Source organism: Canis lupus, chromosome 8, assembly GCF_003254725.2.
Source record: "Canis lupus dingo isolate Sandy chromosome 8, ASM325472v2, whole genome shotgun sequence".
NCBI classification, from domain to species: Eukaryota; Metazoa; Chordata; class Mammalia; order Carnivora; family Canidae; genus Canis; species Canis lupus.
Window position 1 is genome coordinate 61,268,128 of NC_064250.1, and position 20,437 is coordinate 61,288,564.

At 48.8% G+C, this 20,437-nt stretch overlaps 1 protein-coding gene across 1 annotated transcript in view; it reads left to right on the plus strand.

Annotated features, from left to right (window-relative positions):
• The first annotated feature begins 1,070 nt into the window (after positions 1 to 1,070).
• The window catches only part of KCNK13 (potassium two pore domain channel subfamily K member 13), a 97,028-nt gene continuing 77,661 nt past the window's right edge, over positions 1,071 to 20,437 (plus strand). The window contains exon 1 of the mRNA XM_025444100.3: positions 1,071 to 2,108. Coding sequence (XP_025299885.3) covers positions 1,769 to 2,108 — 340 coding nt within the window. The 5' untranslated portion in view covers positions 1,071 to 1,768. The remainder of the gene's footprint in view (positions 2,109 to 20,437) is intronic.

Sequence of the window (20,437 nt, forward strand, 5' to 3'; positions counted from 1 at the left end):
TGATGTCTACAACCGACTCTGAAACGCACCCAAATAGTTGAGAGATGGATCGGGGAGTGGATAAGCATGTAATACAGCAAATAGAGAAAAATGAACAAATAAAGCAAATAGAGTAAAACGTTCGTTGTGGAATCTAGGCGCTGAGTATATAACGTTGTCTCAACTTCATGTTTGAGATTTTTCATCGGAAGGTGGGGGAGGGGATAGCGGCTGGCCTCGCCCGGGGCGTGCAGCGTGTGTCCCCACACACTCCCTCCCTCCCTCCCGGAGCTCTGGCCCCCACCTCGGGGGGTGACGCGGGGGCGCGGGGATCCACGGTGGTTGCCCCGCGCTCCGCTCCCGCGAGTGTCGGGGGCCGGGGGTGCGGGGCGCTGAGCCTGGGACTACGCGCCGGGATGCGGGAGCCTCGCCTTGGTGCGCAGATGCGCCCGCGCGCTCGCCTCGCTGTCCAGGCTCTCCCACTGCCCCGGGCGGGGACTCCGGGGGCCGCGGGGCGCGGAACCCAGGCGGGGGCCAGCCGCGTCTGGAGGAGCCGGAGCGCCCTCTTCTGGCCCAGCGGGGGGCCCACTCAGGGCCCTGCGCACCCACTGCCCCCGGAGCGCGGCCCCCGCGGGCGGAGAAGAGCGCGGGGAGGGCCCGGCGCGGCCGGGAGCCTGGGGGCGGGGCGGAGTCGCTGCCGCCGGCCGCCGCGGGGCTCCACCTGTTGCAGCCTCGGAGCGCTCCAGCGCCCAGGCGGGAGGGGCCCGGGGACGGCGCGGGCAGACGGGCGCGGAGGGGGCGCTCCCGGGGGACGTGAGAGTGGCGCCCAGAGGCCGTGCCAGCGCCCCTGAAAGGCGAGGTCCTGGGGAGGGAGGGAGCCCTGGCCATCTGCTGAGGAGCCGGCCGCGGGTCCGCCTGCGGTGGGGGCAGGCAAGCGCCCTGCGCCGCGTCCTGGCGGCACAGAATCTCCGGAGCGCACGCCCCGGTGGAGACGGACCTCTCCTCGGCGCCCCTCCCGGGAGGCGCCCCCGCCCCGCCCCGCCCCGCCCCCGCCCCCGCGCAGGACCCGAGGCCCTGGGCGCTCCGCTTGGGGCAGGGCCAGGGAGGCGGCCCGGCGGAGAGGCCCCCAAGTCGCCGCGTTCCAGTCCTCGCGCCTGTCTCGCTTTCTCCTCCAGCCGGTCGGGGCGCGCCCGCCCGGGACCCGCTCGCGTCCCCGCGCCCGGCAGCCCGGCGGGTGACCCCGGGGCCCGAGGCTGCGCGCGCCGGGCGCCGGCACCACCGACCCCGTGGCCGAGGCTGCCGTGACCTGCACCGGGACGCCCCGCGCCCTGGCCGTCGGCGGAGTGCGAGCCGCGGTCCGAGCCCCCGAGCCCCCGAGCCCCCGAGCCCGCCGGGCGCCGCTCGCCCGCCGCCTCCCGAGGCCGGAAGACCCGCGCTCGGGGGGAACCTCGAGTCCGCCCCAATTTTGCGCCGAGGACGCGCCACGCCCCCTCCCCGATCGGAGCGGAGCGGAGCGGAGCCGGGAGGGCAGCGGGGCGGGGACGGCGGCGGCGGAGAAGCGGCGGACCCTGCTCGGGTCGCTCGGGCCCTGTGCGTGGGCGACTCGGGGCGGCGGGGGCGGGACGGCGGCGACGAGGAGGATTTGAAACCGCGAGGGGAGGCGGCGGCCGGCGGAGCCGAGCGGCCTGGGCAGCGCCCCGCGGTCATGGGCGAGCCGGCCGTCGGGCGTCCCGGGCCGGGCTGAGCGGCGACCCCGGGAGGGCGGGGGCGGGGGCGGGGGCGGCGGGCCATGGCCGGGCGGGCTTGCGGCTGCAGCTGCGGCCCGGGCCACCTGAACGAGGACAACGCGCGCTTCCTGCTGCTCGCCGCGCTCATCGTGCTCTACCTGCTGGGCGGCGCCGCCGTCTTCTCGGCGCTGGAGCTGGCGCACGAGCGCCAGGCCAAGCAGCGCTGGGAGGAGCGCCTGGCCAACTTCAGCCGCCGCCACAACCTGAGCCGCGACGAGCTGCGCGGCTTCCTCCGCCACTACGAGGAGGCCACGGAGGCCGGCATCCGCGTGGACAGCGCCCGCCCGCGCTGGGACTTCACCGGCGCCTTCTACTTCGTGGGCACCGTCGTGTCCACCATAGGTGAGTGCGCGCCGCGGGCGGGCGGGGCCCGGGCAGGTGGCTCCTCGCCCCCCCCCCCCCCCACCGCCCGGCCTCCGGGCTGCGAGCCTCCGCCCCATCAACAGGTGGCGCTGCCTCCGCGCTCCTCGGGCCGCCGCCCCGGGCGCCCGCGTGCGCACCCCTGCAGCTAGCCCCGGTGCCGGCCCGCCCGGTAACGCGGTTCTGGGGGGCGGGGGGGCCTTCATTGAGCCTTAAAATCGCTCTCGAGGATTTTCCATCTAGGTAAGGAGACGGACCTGGGGTTCGTGAAACTTTAGCTTACAAATTGGAACAGGAACCTATAAACGTGTATTGACGTAGCCCCGTGCAGGAGGCAACGGTGAGAGGGGGAGGCGCGAATTTTAAGACTGTCTGTGACGTCAGACTTACAGGAGAGAAGAATCCGATGGAACACCAAATGGGAAGGGGGGGCAAAAGGGCTAATGAGAATGGAAACAGCCTCCCACCAGGAAGAAAGGAGGGGGTGACCTTTGGGTTGAAGAGTGAGCGCTAGGTATGGCTTGGGAACTAGAGTGTGTTGCACTCTAGAGCAGGAGAGATTTTCATTTAGGGGTACCCCCCCCTCCAGCTACCTGGTGTATATAGAATGGGGAGCAGAAGGCTAGGTCGGTCTCCCGGCTTAGGGCATGATGAGGGGCCCTTACTGCCAAACTAAGGAGCTAAGGCTTACCTAGAGGAATTGGGGGCCACGGAGAGTTTTTGATCAAGAGTGTGGCCCCGCCGCAGTCGATGATAGCTTTATTTGCAGCAGAAGGAAAATGTTGGGAGTCTTTGTGCTTCACCTCTAATGACTGTTCCCCTCTGAAGCATGATCAAGTGGGAAGGGGGTTGGGGAAGGTGCTGCTGTGGAGATTCTGAGGGAAGGAAAGAGCTGAAGCAGAGGAGGGGCTTTGAAGGACGACCCCCAAAGGGAGTAGCTGCCGAGAGGGAGTAGCTGCCCAGTGCCAGAGCCCAGGCAGTGCAACAGGCCCGCAGGGCACAGCGGGTTGGGAGGAGAGCTTGTCAGGGAGGCAGGGTGACAAGGCAAACTTGCTTGAAGCTCCCACGCATGGCTGTCTTAGGTTGACAGTCTGCCAGGAGAGTGATTAGTCCAGAAAGATTTCCCAAGGTTAGTCTAGGAGCCCGAGGCTTCAGCTGCAGAGTAGGAGGCAGCGCAGGGAGGATTGGTCCCATTAGGGACACACGGGCTCTGTCTGAAGCACTTGTGCCACCCCCCGCCCCCCCATCCATCCAGGTCCCTGCCCACCCACAGGCCCTTATGGACTCACAGTTACAGAAGCGCTCTTCCTGCTGATTAGAGCTCCAGGCCCAGAGAGGGATGGGGGTGGGGGGCGGGGGTAAAGCCCATCACTGTTCTCCCTCCCAGCCCACAGTCTCTGCTGGGCTATCTCCGCAGAATTCCCTCCACCCCACCCCACCCCCCACTGTGTCAACTCCTTTGTCTCCAAAGATGGTTCTAGAATTGCTGTGAAGGGAGGACTTTGGGCAAACAGCCTATTGGAGAAGCACTGCTGTGGAGCTGACCTTGACCCTGTATCTGCATCACTCGCTCTACAGTGTTTCTATTCAGACTGATGATTCACTTGGGGTTGGTCTTGGTGGGAGATTTTGGGAGCTGAATCCACTCCCCCAGCACAAGCCACCCCTTGGTACTCTCCATGGACGTGGAGGCAGGAAGGAGCAGCTTGTATGTGTGGACTGGGGAATGTTGGTGCCTTGGGAACGGAGAACGCCTCGGGTGGGGGGGCGGGCAGGTAGGAACAGGGGCTTTGGAGGCGGGACTATATTAATGCAGCCTGTTGGAGAGGAAGGAATCCTGAACCCACAGTCTGGAGGTGGGGCTACTGGTCCTGGCTCTGTAGCTTGGGCAGGTTTCTCAGCCCTTCTCACCTGAGATGTCTACAAGGTGGCCACCTTGGCCTTGGCGCATATTAGCTGTTTGGTAAATATTAGCTCCATCTCCTGCCCACTCCCGCCCCCTGAGCCTGCTCCTCCTGCAGGGTTCTCGAGGTATAATGAGCTCATGTAAGTGAAAGTTCTTTACAAACTACAAAGCACAGGCTTATTTTTACTTTCCCAATTCTAACATTTCCTTCTAAATTGTTTCATTAATTGCTGTTGTAATTATGACACTCACTCCCCTTTATTAGGATACATATTAGGCACATACTGTGATTATTATGTGAATATGCGATGCAGCTAATTACTGTGTTACATCTACACTTAATTTCGATCGACACAACTCTGTAAGGTAGGTATGATTATCCTCATTTTATAGATGAAGCTAAAGCTTCACGTTCTTTGTAAAATAACGTAAAAAGAAGAAAAAAAAGGAAGCCATCTGCAGTGACATCACCCCAGATTAATCATTGTTAACACATTGGTACATTTCTTTCTATTCTTTTTTCCTGTGCATACACACACACACACACACACACATATGTATTTTTTAAAAATTGGGATCATCTTCAATAAACCTTGCATTTTGTATTTTAGGTGTAACAGGTACATGATGTATCTTGTCTAAAATAGTTCCGCTGTGCTTTATTCTTCAAAGACTTTGAAGTAATAGACAACAAGAAAGCATCTGGTAAAACAATGGAAAAAATGTGAATAAAACTTCAGAACCAGGGACGCCTGGGTGGCTCAGTGGTTGAGCGTCTGCCTTTGGCTCAGGTCATGATCCCAGGGTCCTGGGATTGAGTCCCACATCAGGCTCCCATCAGAGAGCCTGCTTATCCCTCTGCCTATGTCTCTGTCTCTCTGTGTCTCTCATGAATAAATAAATAAAATCTTTAAAAAACAACAACTTCAGAACCAGGGAAAAGGAAGAACAGAAATGTGGAAAGCAAATGGACCTAGGAAGTTGCTAGAGAGGAGCTCTGTCTTTGTTTAGGTCCCCTTAGAAGCAGACCCTGTGCTGAGAATTTGAGTTGATTGGCAGGTGCAAGGGATGCAGGCAAGTGCAGGACTGATACAGAAAGGGAAGTAAGTCATCACAGGGTCTGCTATTAGGGAGGAACCATAGTGAGCTACTTAGTCCCAAGTGGAGGCTTGAAGCAACACAAAGCTCATGACCCAGAATTATCCCCAGGTGAGGAGGCTGGGGTGTTTATACACCCACAGCTGTCAGGAGTTGGTTCAAAGCTGCTTGGAGAGCAGGGGAAGCACGAGGATAATTTTCAGGTACAGATTTCCCCTGCCACCCAAAAGTAGAGTGTTTCTGTGGAAGCTTTCATAAACTGAAATGGCGTGTAGGATGAACCAAGTACCATCTCCTGAAAGTAAAAATCCTCAGATTTATTTCCATTAGCAATTGCACATACTAGTGTAGGTCTTTCATAAAAGCAAAGTGGCATAAAGCAAACTCACAGATAATGGGGTAAATCTGTACTTCTGGCCTGGTTTTGTTTGTTTGTCTGTTTTTTTCCATGGACAGCCCAAGGGCAGTCCTCTGGCAAAGATATAAACACACTGGCCATCCGAAGTCAGGTGGGAGTGCCCAGAAATGGTAAAGGGGATCCCAAGGCGTGTGGCAGGGCATCCACAGTGACTAGTCAGGCTTGAAATTTGGTTGCAAGCTCCATGGCAGAGTCAGGACCCATACTAGAATTCTTATTATCAGGGAAAAAGGAGAGCATCCACTCCCAGTTATCAGGGAAAAAGGGGAGCATCCACTCCCATCTATCCCAGTTTCTAATCCTCAAAAAAGTTTCCCCTTGGGATTTTGCGTAGGCAGCATTGGATAGAAGAGTGGGCCAGGTTCACAAACAAACATTTTCCTGAAAATGCAATTGAGTATTTCATGCGCCTATTGTCTGAGATCTTTGATTGAAAAATAGGAGCAGAACTAAATTCTACCTCCAAACTAATAATACACTATATGTGAACTAACTTGAATGTAAATAAAATTCTTAAAAAAATAAAAGAGCAGAATGAGAAGCAGTTTGGCAGTTTCTCAAAAGGCTAAACAGAGAGCTACCATATGACCCAGCAATTTCACTCTTAGGGCACAGATTCAAAAGAAAGCAGATACTCAGATATAGTGCACCCTGTTTGTTGCAGTGTTACGATAGCCAAGAGGTGGAAACGACCCAAGTGTTCATCAACAGATGGGTGGATGAACACAAGGTACGATGGAATACCACTGAACCATTAAAAGAATTTTGATATGTGGATGCACCTTGAAAACATCATACTTAGTGAAATAAGCCAGACAGAAGGACACATATCGTGTAATTCCACTTTTATGAGGTACCTAGAATAGGTAAATTCCAGAGGAATGGAAGGTAGAACAGAAGTTGCCAGAGGCTGGGGGAAGAGGGGAAAGGGTTGTTTTATAGGTATGGCTTTTTGTTGGGGATTAAAAAAAAAAAAAAAGAGCCTTGCATGAGGATAGTGGTGATGGTTAAACAACAGAGTGAATGTATTTAATGTCATTGAATCATACACTTATGAATGGTTATGATGGTACATATTATGGCTATTTTGCCACAACTTAAAAAAGAGCAGAATATTGAAACACAACTCAGAGATGCTGATTCTGAAAGAGGCTGGCGGTCAGAGTGAAGCAAGAATAAATGTGAAGTACTCAGAGAAGTAGGTTGATAGCATATCCTGTAAATAATCGTCTATAAATATCTTTCTTCTCAAAGAGGCTTTTGTTAGGAGTTGGTTTCTGTATTTGCCTGTGTATTTATAACTCACCTTCTCTCCCAAAAGGACTTGAGGTCATTTGCATGTGATATGGTCGGGGTAGACTTAGGCTTTAGGTCACCCCAAATCTCGGGAGCTTAACACATCGGAGGCTTACGTCGTACTCATACCAAGCTTGCTGTGGGTGGGTGATGACTCCCCAAGGCGGTTGTCTCCTTTGTTGGCTCAGTATTCAGGCGTCTTTTTTATGTTGCATCTCCTCTTCATCAGCTCATGCTTCCAGGATTGCTCCAGAAGGGGAGGCAGGGTGGGAAGTGTACAGTCGGCAATTCAGCAGGCGACCACCTGGAAGTGACACAAGTCACCTCCCCGCACACTCCATTGGCCCAATCAAGTCATGTGACCACACCCCACTTCAAGGACACGGGGAACCACACTGCTCCCCTAAGTCCAAAAGTGGATAAGACTCGATATTGGTGAACAGCTCGGATGCCTACTACACACATTCATATGTGCAGTGCATCGGAAATGGACAGTGATGGATTTAAGACACTGGGGAGATGAGAAAACATGAGTAGAATAGCTCGATTAAGCCATGTAATGGTTTTTGCTTGTGTTCTTTTTTAAAATTTTTAATTATTTTTTAAAAGTAGGCTTCGCGCCCTATGATCCAGACCTGTGGGCGCAATCAAGAGTCAGGTTCTTGACTGACTGAGCCATCCAGGCACGCCCCTAGCCAAGTATTGTTAATACACAGAGGTTTAGGTCAAAAGGACCTACATAAGCACCAGAAGTAAGCCCCACACTTGGCTCTGAGTTTTCAGTTGTTAAAGAGGCAAAGACAACCATTAAATGGTCCCTCTTATCCAGGCTGCCTCTTTGGAAAACACCCAACGTTTTCAGACTCGAATAAAAATTTTCCTACAGATTGTTATGAATGGGAGTACGTAACATGATGAGTAATCTTCTCCACCGCGTCTAGCCCATAAATGTGAAAGAGAACCATGCACTCCTGCATAGCACCGCATCCCTCAATGCGAGGCGCAATACGGTACGAGCCCCTCTGCCAGAGTTGGAAACCATGCAGGACAGGCATTCGGCTCCCAGTGGTGTGGCCCAGTAAGGACGTTTAGAATTCTCAACTGGCAGTTCCCAAGCTTCAGTGTCTACAAGAGCTCACTTGAGGGGAGAATGGTGCGTGTAAAAATGTAGGTATTTGGGCTCCACCTTTCAGAGATCCTGATGCAGTCCATCTGCATTTTAACAGGTGGCTCTGAGGCACACTCAAGACATGTCTGATGGGAGTGGGTTTGGGTTGAAGACAGACACTGCCCATGGAGATCCTTGGTGTTCAGAGTGGTTGGTGATTCAGTGGTATCCGGATCTTGCTAGACATGTGGACTCTCAGACCAACCCCAGAGCAACTGAATTAGAACCTGTTCTTTAACAAAAACACCCAGGCGAGTCATAGGCACACTAAAGTCATTTTGTGATGTTGCCGGCGAGGGGCCCCCTGTGCTCTAGACCATAGACAACCTGGTGGTGGCCAGGCTGGAATGGAGAGGAGGTTAGATGGGCTCATCCTTTGCCTCGGTGGACCTCCTCACCAGCAGGTGGTTAAGTACGCAAGGAGCACGTTGACTTAGCCAAGAGCAGCTTATCCAGATGCAGGGATACCCTGGGATTGGGCTGACAAGGACAGCATGGCTTGTGTGCATCTGAGAGGGCTCATGCCAAGCCCCACCTCCATGGTGTAACCTTCAAGGTGGGTTTCCAGATTGCAGCAACGATTGTGTTCATTTTAAATAAACAGAAATGATTATGTTGGCACCCCTTTTTGGCCTTGGGTGTGGCTTGTGATTAGCACTTGTGCAGCAAGATTCTTATAAAATAGAATAGAATTCTCTAAGACCCAAGGCCTTGTGGGGCTCAGGAGCTGGGCTGACGATATATGATTTGGCCTGGTCAGTGTGCAAATCTTTGTGGTGCTGAATTGGATATTGGTTTTGGAATCTGTTTTGTCCTACATGGGAACAAAGTTGAGGGAAGAACTTACGAAATCGGATTATAACAGGTTCAAACAAAATATTGGGAATCCCCATTCTGCAGTACAAAGTTCTAAACTGATGTCCTGAACAGACATTGAGAAAGAATAAAGACATCTCATGAGTACACTGATGGGTATCACATGGGCCTCATACATGTGTCAAGATTTAAAATCACACACTGACTGGGCACTTTATATTTTACAGAGCATTCGTGCACAAATCTTACAAGGTAGGAAGAGAAGTTATTCATCTATTTTGCAGATAAGGAAACTGAGGACAGAAAAGCATAGTTACCTTACTCAGGATGATATAGCTGAGGACTTACTCAGCTATAAAGTGGCCAAGTCAAGATTAGAATCAGGTTTTGTTTTGTTTACTGTCTGACGATAAAAGAAATACATATTCATTTGAGAAGACTGGAAATATATGGGAAAGCATAAATAGGAAAGTAGAGTCACCCATAGTGCCACCATCCAACAAGAATCACTGTTAATAGTTTGGTGTATCGTGTTATATTGTACCTAAAATGCTATTTCATTGAATCTCAGATGCTTCATTATTTTATGTACCATTAAGAAAGAAAAGAATGCTGCCAATTAAATTTTGACATGCTAGCCCTTGGGATGGAAATGTGTGATCATCCCAATTTCCAAGATATGAACATATTGGGGGAAAAGTACATCTTAACGTCACAGAAAGAGATCATATTTTGTATCTGATTGTTTTCCAAGGAACCATGATACTGTGAGCATATGTTGTAATTAGGTAAAAATAATCTCAGAATTTCCTTGATTTATACTCTAGTTGATTGGTTTTAAATACTTATTAAAAAATATAGTTTGGGGCGCCTGGGTGGCTCAGCCAGTTCAGCTGGCTCAGGTCGTGATCCCGGGGTCCTGGGATCAAGCCCCACCTCCGGGTCCCTGCTCATCGGGGAGCCTGCTTCTTCCTCTGCTCCTCCCCACTCCTCATACTCGAGCGCGCTCTCTCACTTCCTCTCAAATAAATAAATAAATAAAATCTTTTAAAAACACACATACTTACAGTTCATCTTCTCTGATTTAGCTAGCTAATCCTTCCCCCATTTTGCTGTTGGGAGCAAGGGGGTGTGGTGTTAATCGTTGTGTTTATTGTGCATCAGATTTTAAGGATTTGGGCCTTTTGTGCTATCTGAGCCTTCCTTTCCCTGCATTTTCGTTTTTCTATTCGGCACTTATTAGATTTAGAAACACTTAATTTCTGTGCACTTTTGTATTGCCATCTTTTCCTTGCCACATCTTCCATGGTTTGTGCTTAGAAAATAACTTTACATCCAGATCTTATAAGAACGCTGATTTCTGTTCAGTATTTTTCCAAGTGCTCCACACCCACTGTCATAGCAGTAGCTTTTAAAACTCTTCACCGTATTGTCTCGTGTGAACAATGATGGTGCCTTTTGAGGTTATATTTAAGGAGCCATGGCATGTGGTCATGGGGAGGGAGGCAGCTTGAAGAGTGGCTGGTAGGCATTTGTATTCACCCAGGGTCAGGTGGCGGAGGCCGTCTCTTTTGGGATCTAGCTTCTAAAATTTCATGAGGAAGCTCACAGTGTCCATCCTGTGAACCTTGGGTTTGTTCAATTATTTGTTTCCTTCTTGGAAAGTTTCAGTATCTTGAAAATAAGGTTCCCCCGCAGGACATCCCTCTCCTCTCCACGGTCCAGCACGCTAGCAAGTGCACATCATTAAATTCTCCTATTATGAAATATGATGCTTTCCCCTTCTTTTATCCTAAATTCTATCCTGTTCTCTCCCCACCCCCTCCTCAATACCTTTCTCCACGAGGAGAGATACATTTGGCATGAATGTAACCCAAATAATTCTTGCACCCCTTGGGGCGCTAGGGCTGGTGCTCTGTTCAAAGGAGCACCATCCATTAGCCCAAAGTGACAAGTAAATGTGACTTTTGCTTCCTTGTCTCTGAAGAATCTTAGAGGAATGTCCTTTCACATCTCCTAGTCTCACATATCTTAGAGGCGTTCTGGAGCCTCTTATCTCAAATCCCCTCAGTCCGTCTGCCCCTCTGCGCACCCCCTCACCACCCCCATCTCTCCCTGTTCCGTCGTCACAAGTGACCTCTCCTCCCAACCTGTTGTAGCTTTTTCTTGTTCTCTCCTGTTCCCTGGTCTCTTTGCAGGGAAGGACAGCCCTGGGGACTGGCCCAGCAAGCGGCAGTCCTGCCCTTTAGGAGGCTGGACAAAAGAGCAGTGCAAGATTATGGTCATCGTCCTGGGGACACTGTCAGCCTGCTAAAGGAGGACAGGACCGTGTCCAGACCCAGAAGCACATAGCCCACTGAGGACAGTGGGGCAGTCACTGTCTCCATCACCAAGCTGTCCTCCCTCCAGCCTCTGGCCTTCTGCCTCCTTCCGTTCAGTTTATCTGAATTGCTAGACATCATATCACTTTTCCGAAATGGTGCACCCTTAGCATTGCCCTGTGTCTTCCTTTGGCCTGAGAACCATCTTTAAAAAATATATATATATATTTATTTATTTATTAGAGATTGAGAGCAATCGTGAGCAGGAGCAAGGTGAGGAACGGAGGGAGAGAGAGAAACAGACTCCCTGCTGAGTGGGGAGCCTGATGCAGGGTAGGGGACAGGGGCTGTGATCCCAGAACCCTGGGATCATGAGCTGAAGGCAGATGCTTCACTGACTGGGCCACCCAGACGTTTCTAGAGAGCCATCTTTGGAAGCCTAAATGCTCAGATTCTGTTGGCCCCATTCTCCCATCAACTGCTGGCATCTCTTCTATTGGTCACCTGTCCTTACAAGGAAACCGCGTGGTCAGTGAACCCAGGGGTCAGGCCCTGAGTGAAATGAGTGTAACCTGGGGTGTGGGACATTGGGCACAGGGGGCCTGTGCTCCCATGGGGATTCGGATTCCAACTGTAAAATGGTATCGGAATGGCCAGACAGGTCTGATGCTGGCTTCACTCATGAGTTTGAGCCTCCCAGGTCAAATCTTGACCATCCATGAACTCCGGCTCTTTCCTTGTGGGAGCAAGAAAGGCAAGAAGCTCTTAACCCTTCTTAGCCAGTGGCGACATCCAGATTTTTACAGTTCACTCAAGTGCCTCTTTGTGCAGGAAGCTTGGTCAGCAGCGACAGTGAACTCACACATTAGGCATTTTATTATGCACCCACTAATTCCTAAAAGGACCTTGGGGCGCTTATATTCCCTAAACTCCTCCAAGCCTTATGTCTACACTTAGGTGTCATGACCTGTCAGTACATAGTGTTCAGTTTGTTTCTTTCCTTTTACATGATTTCCTATACACTTTGTCAGGAATAGCTTGTGCTCCTATTAATGTAGCATGGTTTGTTTAATCACCCCAACATTGTTGGATTTGAGGTTATAGTTGTATATGTTTTTATTCTTGTTTTATAATAAGATTTACAAAATGCATTGAGTGATTGCCATGGGCTAAACACGGTATCTCTCTTTATATATGTTTATTTCTTATTAGAGCCCCATGAGGGTGATTACTCTTAATACCCTCATGTGGGGGAGCAGGATCGTGGGGCCCCCGAGCACTTCCGGGCAGTGTCTGAAGTTACCCAGCTGGAAGGAGCCCAGAGGTTCCCTTCAACGCTTTCCCTTTGAACTGCTACTGCTTTGCCACGTCTTCCTTTGGGGTCTTTGTTGTGGGAAGAATTGCCAGGTGAAGGGCTTGTGACCTCTTTTTTCAGGTGTGGTGGTCCTTGGGTGACTTGGGGTCACCCAAGGGGACAGAAACGTCTGGCTAGCAGAATCTCAGGGAACGTTTGTGATACTGTAGTATCTGCGGTTCCTTGGGTAAAAGGTTTGGGTAACGTCCTGCCTGCCACCCAGGGGCCCATTGCACACAGACACCTGTGTCCCCCATCCCGTTGCAGTATCTCACAGTTCTTCCAAACTTGCAACCTCCCTCCCATCACCCTGACAACTGAGGTGCCTAGAATGTGCCGGCCTCCGGGACTTTCACCTCCAGCCCCAACCTATTTGATCCGAAGTCACTTCCTGACTCTGCCTTGTGAGCTCTTGGCCTGGTCACACCGAGGTTTTGTGTGTCTTGAGTCTTCCCTCGTGTCACACATCTGATGCAGATCACGAGGCATTGATCTTACAGATCAACCAAGGCAGTGGTTTTCCAGCTGCGCTCCAAGTAGCCCATGGGGTTCTCTGTGGGATCTTAAAAGCTTTCCTGAGGTCCTGAGTTTTTATCTCTGTTATATGTATTTATTTATACATGCCCCAAAATATTTATCTTGTTCTGCTGTCTTTTTATTGACTATTACATTTTTTGGCATGTAGAAAAGATCTTTATGTAGCCAAATATGCTTGTTTTTACTGGCAATTTTTTCTACGTTTTTTTTTTTTTTTTCCATCAAGCTGAGTCCTCTCTGTGGTGGAGATAAATATTCTCATCCATTCTTTGTTTAGCTCTAACTCATCTCAAATGTTATTCAAAAAGATTGCTTTTTAAATGGTTTTGTGTGGTTGGCTATATAATTATGATTTGATTTATTTCTAAAATTATCACATAATGATTTGAGAATGTGCATTTTTCCAGAATCCTCTTTTCTGTTTTGAGTGTTTCTTTGTATCCCAGTATCTGTATATATTTCAACTGGCTTTTCTCTTATGTTACAGAATCTTGGAGCAGGAGGGAACATCACCCCCGAACACCCTCCAAACCTAGTAAATGCACCCAGAATAATGTTTGGGCGCATGTGTCAGGGCATATAAATTCAGAATTATTGATGTCATCAATTGCATAACTTTTGTTATATCATGAATAATACCTTTGTTTACCTCTTAAAGCTTGATATACTAACCTCTATTTTTAAACATAGATATGAGCAAGGGCCTGCCTTGTGTTGGTGGATATCTGCTGACGTTTAGACCAGTTCTTTAGTTATAATTTTTAATATGTATTTTTTAAGCCAACCCACTTAATACATTTTGTATTTTTCTTTTAAAACCAATTTTAGATTTTTCCCTCCTTTGGGGAATTTGGCACATTTGGTATTTGGTCCCTATGTAATACTCTTTTTTTGTTCTGCATTCCTCTCGTTTTTCTGTTCCCTTTTCTATGCCATACCTTCTATTACGGTGGGTTGGCTATTCTCTTTGCCACTTCAAGTGCTATCGGAATGAAATCTTATCTAAACTTCCTGGGGATAAAAACTATTTCTGCCATTATTTTTCATGGTTGTAAATAAAATTAAGACCCTTTCCCGTGGCTGATAGTAAGTCTGCGTGCATGGGTTCAGCTCCATTTCCTCCAATGGCCCTGACTCCCTGGTCCCTTGTTGCATCATCTCTGGAAACACTTTTTAACATTACATTTTTTTTCACCTTGGAACCTGCCTTGTGTCATCACCTTTGATTGCTGAGAGCACACCCACCAATGCCATACCCTTTATCTCTAATGATCTTCAGTGTGTCTCTTTCTGGTACCTTCCTCTTCATTTCCAGTCCAGTTTTTCTTCTCCTGCCACTGGACCTTTAGGCTTTGGATGGTCGTTTATTCTACACCATCGTATTTTCTTTTTTTTTTTTTAAGTTTTTTTTTAATTTTTACTTTTTTTTATTTTTGAGAATTTGTTTATTCATGAGAGACATGGAGAGAGAGAGGGGCAGAGACACAGGCAGAGGGAGAAGCAGGCTCCACGCAGGGAGCCTGATGTGGGACTCGATCCTGAGACTCCAGGATCACGCCCTGAGCAGAAGGCAGATGCTCCACTGCTGAGCCACCCAGGTGTCCTGTATTGTGTTTCATGTCACGGAATGCTTGCCGCAGGGTCAGTGAGGGGGTCACGGGGCCTTGACTGGTCACAGGGCAGGAGCTGGGGTGGGGGGGGGGCGCGCTGCGCTCAGACACGGGGCAGGAGGTGCAGCTGGGCAGCGTCCAGGCTCCTCCCCATGGGGTCTGGAGGCCAGCACAGTGAGGACACAAGAGGCCAACAAAGGGCAGGTGGGAGGCCCTGGGGGACAGCCTGCAGCAAACCTCAGAACCCAGGACTGAGTGCCTCTTTGCCTCAAACGGGAAATGCAGGGGAGTGTGGGGAGGGCAGGGTGCAGGGGGGCATCTGAGGTAGGCAGGGAGCAGAACCTGTGGTGCAGTTGGCCAGCAGGAGGGGGGCGTCCTTCAGGGCTGGCAGGGGCCACTGCTGCCCCAGAGCCTGGCTAGCCAGGCTCTCCTACATCCCCCCTCCCTCTTCCCTCCCCTCCCTTTCCCTTCCCTTTTCCCTCCCTCCTCCCTCCCCTTTTCCTCCCCTCCCTCCTCCCTCCCTCCTCCCTTCCCTTTCCCTTCCCTTTCCCTTCCCTTTCCCTTCCCTTTTCCCTTCCTCCTCCCTCCCTTCCCCTCCTCCCTCCCATCCCTCCTTCCTTCTCTTCGCTGAGGTTGTCCGTGGTGTTAGCCTCCAAAGGAAAGACCACAACGCCGATGACAGGGGACATTTATTTTTTATTTCTTGTTAAACTCAGCTCACTCAGCTCGTTGATCAAGTTGGCTCTCTGACAAAAACAAATATTTAACGAGAAGGTAACGTCCTGGTGGTCTGTTACCTGAGACATCCCCCACAGGCAGGCTGGATCTGTGGGTGACATGGTGTCACCAGGTGTCATTTTGTCCGTCTGTCTTGGCCTCTCATTTTTCTTAGGAGGCTCAGTCTAGGGGGCCAGCCCTGGAGCGGGGAGGGTGGCCCCGGCGGTGTCACATCGGCGTGGTCCTGCGCCCAGGGGCTCACAGAGAAAGGCCCCGTTTCCAGAGCCCCAGCCCAGAGCTCTGCAGGGCCCTGGCGGGTTCATGTGACAAATTCTGAGCCAGAGCTGAGGGCAGAGCCCAGGCCCGCGCGTGGTGCGGGGGCAGCAGGGGCTGCGGGGGGCGGCTGGCCTGCCAGGAAGGGAAGGGGACTGATTCCCCCAATTCCCACGTTCTGGGTGGACGCGGATGCCAAGGCCGGGAGGCCCAAGCATGCGCCTTGAATGACCCGACCTCAGGGAGCCTTTGGGACCCTGGAAGGCAAACTGTGTACTTGGGGTGTGGAGGGGTACGGGGGTGGGGGGGCCTGGAGCGCAGGAGACAGGTGAGGACTAGGGATTCCAATGTCACCAGTAAAACTCACCCTGTGGGGACAGGGAGCAGGTGATCAGACTTTGATGTTTGCAGCCACCATCCCTTTAACAACGGCCACTGTGACAGCTGGACCACGTTTCTACCATCTGTGCATCCCCAGCCCCAGGCCCCCCCCCCCCCCCCCCCCCGCTCTCCCCAGTGTCTAAAATGTCCTGTTCTGCGGCCCCTGGAAGGCTCAATGGTGAAGGGTCTGCCTTGGGCTCAGGTCGTGATCCCAGAGTCCCAGGATCGAGTCCCGCATCGGGCTCCCCTCAGGGAGCCTGTTTCTCTGCCTCTCTCTGTGTGTCGTTCATGGATAAAGAAATACAATCTTTAAAAATATAAATAAATAAGATAAAATGTCCTGTTCTGTGTTGCCCATGGGCTGAGGCCCCCCCATCAGCTCCACCCCCATCCAGAAGCCCTGCGCTGCCGGCCCGGGTCCTTAACAAACCCGAGCAGCATCTCCACCTGTCACTGGGCCATGTCGAGCTGGGTCTGTCCTGTGTGTTCTCAGGTATCCAGCGTGTCCCCGACCTCAGGGTAGAGCCCCCACTTGTGACAACCAAAGCTGTCTCCAGCCATCACTAAATGCCCCTCGGGCATCAAAATCCAACAACTGCCTTAACAGGAGCAGGAAGACAGAGATTCTGTGAGTTTTATTTCCATGAGCTTGCAGGATGGGCAGACACAGGGTGCTGGGTCCCTAGAGAGGAGGGAGTCGGACCTGGGTTCCAGAAAGTGAAAGTTCAAAAGGATTTCTATGAATAGGGAGTTCCAGACCAAAGACAACATTTTGAAACACAGGAGGGTGGTTTTTTTTTTTTTTTGAGTGTTTACCCCTATGCCTGCCTCATCCACACACCCGCACCCCACCTTTTAATGGCATTATTAACTGCAGGGTATCTTTTTTCTCTTTTTTTACAAAATTTTTTTCCATTTTTAAAAATTCTTCAAGTAATACATGCACATTTTAAATTAAAATTTCAAATTATTCCAAGTATTTTTTTTTCAAGATTTGTTTATTTGAGAGAAAACACAAGTGGAGGGGAGAGGGAGAAACAGACACCTCACTGAGCCAGGAGCCCGATGAGGGGCTCAATCCAGGGACCCAGGGACCTTGAGATCATGACCTGTGCTGAAAGCTGATGCTTAACCAACTGAGCCACACAGGAGCCCCTACTCCAAGTATTTAAAGTGAAAAACCGAAATCTGCTTTTACTTTCCTGTCTTACTCTCCAGAGGTAGAGTAAGACTGCTTTTTATACTTATTGGTGATCCTTTTTTTTTTAATAACAAATTTGTTGAGCTGAAATTCACATACCATAAAATTCACCTACTTAAAGCGTACAATTCAGTAGTTTTAGGTATCTCACAGATTTTCATAACTGTCATCGCAATTTTAGGACATTTCATCATCCCAAAAAGAAACCCCTGTACTCATCACCCCCACCCTGCCCTCAGCCCTGGGCAGCCACAGTCTACCTCTGTCTCTGTAGATTTGCCTGTTCCGAACATTTTTTATAAGCAGAATGATAAAATGTGGCCTCTTAGGCCTGGCATCTTTCACTTAGTATGTTTTCAAGTTGGCCACATAATATGCATCAATACTTCATCTTATTGCCAAATAATATTCTATGATATGGATGTGCCACGTTTTACCTCTCAGTTAATCAGTTGGGTATTTTCATGTTTCAGCTCTTGTGTATAACGCTGTACAATGATGAATAAGTGTACGGGTTTTTGTGTGGACGTAAGTTTTCATTTATCTTGGGTATATGCCCAGGTTTGGAATTGCTAATAGAATGGCGTATAGAAACTGTATTCTTTTTTTAAAAAAATATATTTTATTTATTTATTTGAGAGAGAGAACAGAGGCAGAGGGAGAAGCAGAGTCCCCTCTGAACAGGGAGCCCGATGTGGAACTGGATCCAGGATCCCAGGATCACACCCTGAGCCGAAGGCAGACGCTCAACAACTGAGCCACCCAGCCCTCCCATTTTTGTTTTTGTTTTTTTAAGATTTTATTTTTAAGTAATCTCTATACCCACCGTGGGACTTGAACTCACAAGCCCGAGATCAAGAGTCACATGCTCCATGGATGGACCCAGCCAGGCATCCCTCAGTCATCATTTTTATTATTGAGTTATAAGTCTTCTTTATAGAACACTCCTGGAGCCGAGTCCTTCATCAGATATGGGATTTGTGAATATTGTCCTCCTCTCTGTGGGTTGTCTTTTCACTTTCTTCATGGTGTCTTGAGAAGCACAGAAGTTTAAGAAATTTTCATCAAGTCCAATTTATCAGTTTTACCTTTTGTTGCTGATGTTTTCTATCTACTAAGAAACCACTGCCTCATCCAGCATCACAAAGATTCATAGCCATGTTTTCTTTTAAGATTTTGTAGTTTTGTTCTTACATTTAGGTGGTCAAATCCATTTTGAGTTAATTTTTGTTTATAGTGTGAAATATGGGTCCAACTTTAATTCTTTTGTATATGGATATCCATTTCCAGCAACATTAATTTTTGAAAAGACTATCTTTCCCTCATTGAATTGTTGGCAGCCTTGTCAAAAATCAGTTAACCATAAATGGGAAGGGTGATTTCTGAATTCTCAGCTCTATTCCACTAATCTTCATGTCTGTCCTTATGCTGTCCTTATGCAGACAGGACCTTGCTGTCTAGATTACCGTAGCTTTGTAGTAAATTTTGAAATCAGGAAGTGTGAGTCTTTCGACATTGTTCTTTCTTTTTTTTCCAAGATTGTTTGGCTATTATGAGTCCCTTGAATATCCAGGTAAATTTTAAGATCAGTTTGTCAGTTTCTGCAAAGAAGCCTTGCAATGAATCTATAGAACCATGGGGGAATATTGCCATCTTAAAAATATCAAGTATTCCAATCCAGGAACATGGGATCATTTAGTTTTCTTGCAACAATATTTTATAATTTTCAAGGTATAAGTTTTTCACTTCTTTTGTTAAACTGATTCCTAAGTATTTAGCACTATTGACAGTGAGACTTCATTCCAAGTGTAAGAATACACAATTTTGTAGAGTGATCTCGTATCCTGTGACCTTGTTGCACTCATGTATAAGTTTTAATAGTTTTTTTAGAGGATTCCTTAGAACTTTCTATATCCAAGATCCTATTGTCTATGAATAGAGATAGTTATAATTCTCCCTTTCCAATCTGGATGCCTTTCCTTTCTGTTGTTTCCTGCTTGGCTGGAATCTCCAGCACAGTGTTGCATAAAAGTGCTGACAGTAGACATCCTTGCATTGGTCCTGATCTTAGGGGGAACATTTTAGGCTTTCACCATTACATATGATGTTAGTTCTGGTATATTTGTTGGTAGGATGACCTTTATCAGATTGAGGAAGTTCCTTTGCTTTTCTAGTTTACTGAGTGTTTTTATCGCAAATGGGTGTTAGATTTTTGTCACATACTTTCTCTGCACCTGAGGTGATCATTTGGTTTTATCTTTTCTGCTGTTGATATTATCGTATTGAATTAATACATTTTTAGGTATTAAACCAACCTTGGATTCCAGCAATAAATCCCATTTTGTTGTTTTCATATGTTGCTGTATTTGGTTTGCTGGTATTTTGTTAAAGATTTTTGCATCAATATGCAAAAAAGATACCTATTTTCTTCTTCATTGTGATATCTCCATCATATTTTCATATCAGGATAATCTTGGTCTATATAGAATGTGTTGAAAGTGTTCAACTATGATTCTTATATATCTTTCTACAGTTTCCCCAGATGTACAAATATGGTGTGGATGTTCAGTGATCTAACTCATCCTCTTATTGCAGGACATGTAATTTATTACTAAGTGTTTGCTAGTACAACAGCTCTACAAAGCATATTTTCTATTTTAAATATGTATAGGAACTGCCAAATTTTGGACAGTCTTTAAATTTAAATATCCTCTTAACTAGTTTGCAAGAACAACTAGCATGTACTGTAGTCTTCCTCAGTACTGAACTAAACACTCTAGATACATAATCTCCCATCCTATGAAGATGTGCTATTATTTTCCTCATTCTTTGAATGAGAAAACTGAAGCATGGAGAGTTAAACAATTTGCCTAAAGCCACACAACTAGGAAGTGTTGGGACTTTGATTTGAATTTTGTTCAGCTGTGATTTAAATTTTGGAGAAGTCAGTGTGACTGACATTTTCAGAATTCTAGTGAAAACTGAAATAAAACCCTTGTCTCTGGTTCTGTATTTTTTTTTTTAGACATTTTATTTATTTATTCATGAGAGACACAGAGAGAGAGAAAGGCAGAGACATAGGCAGAGGGAGAAGCAGGTTCCCTGCAGGAAGCCTGATATGGGATTCCATCCCAGGACTCTGGGACCACTCCCTGAGCCCCCCAGGTGCCCCCTAGTTCTGTAATTCTTTTTTGTCATTAATGGATTTGCATTTG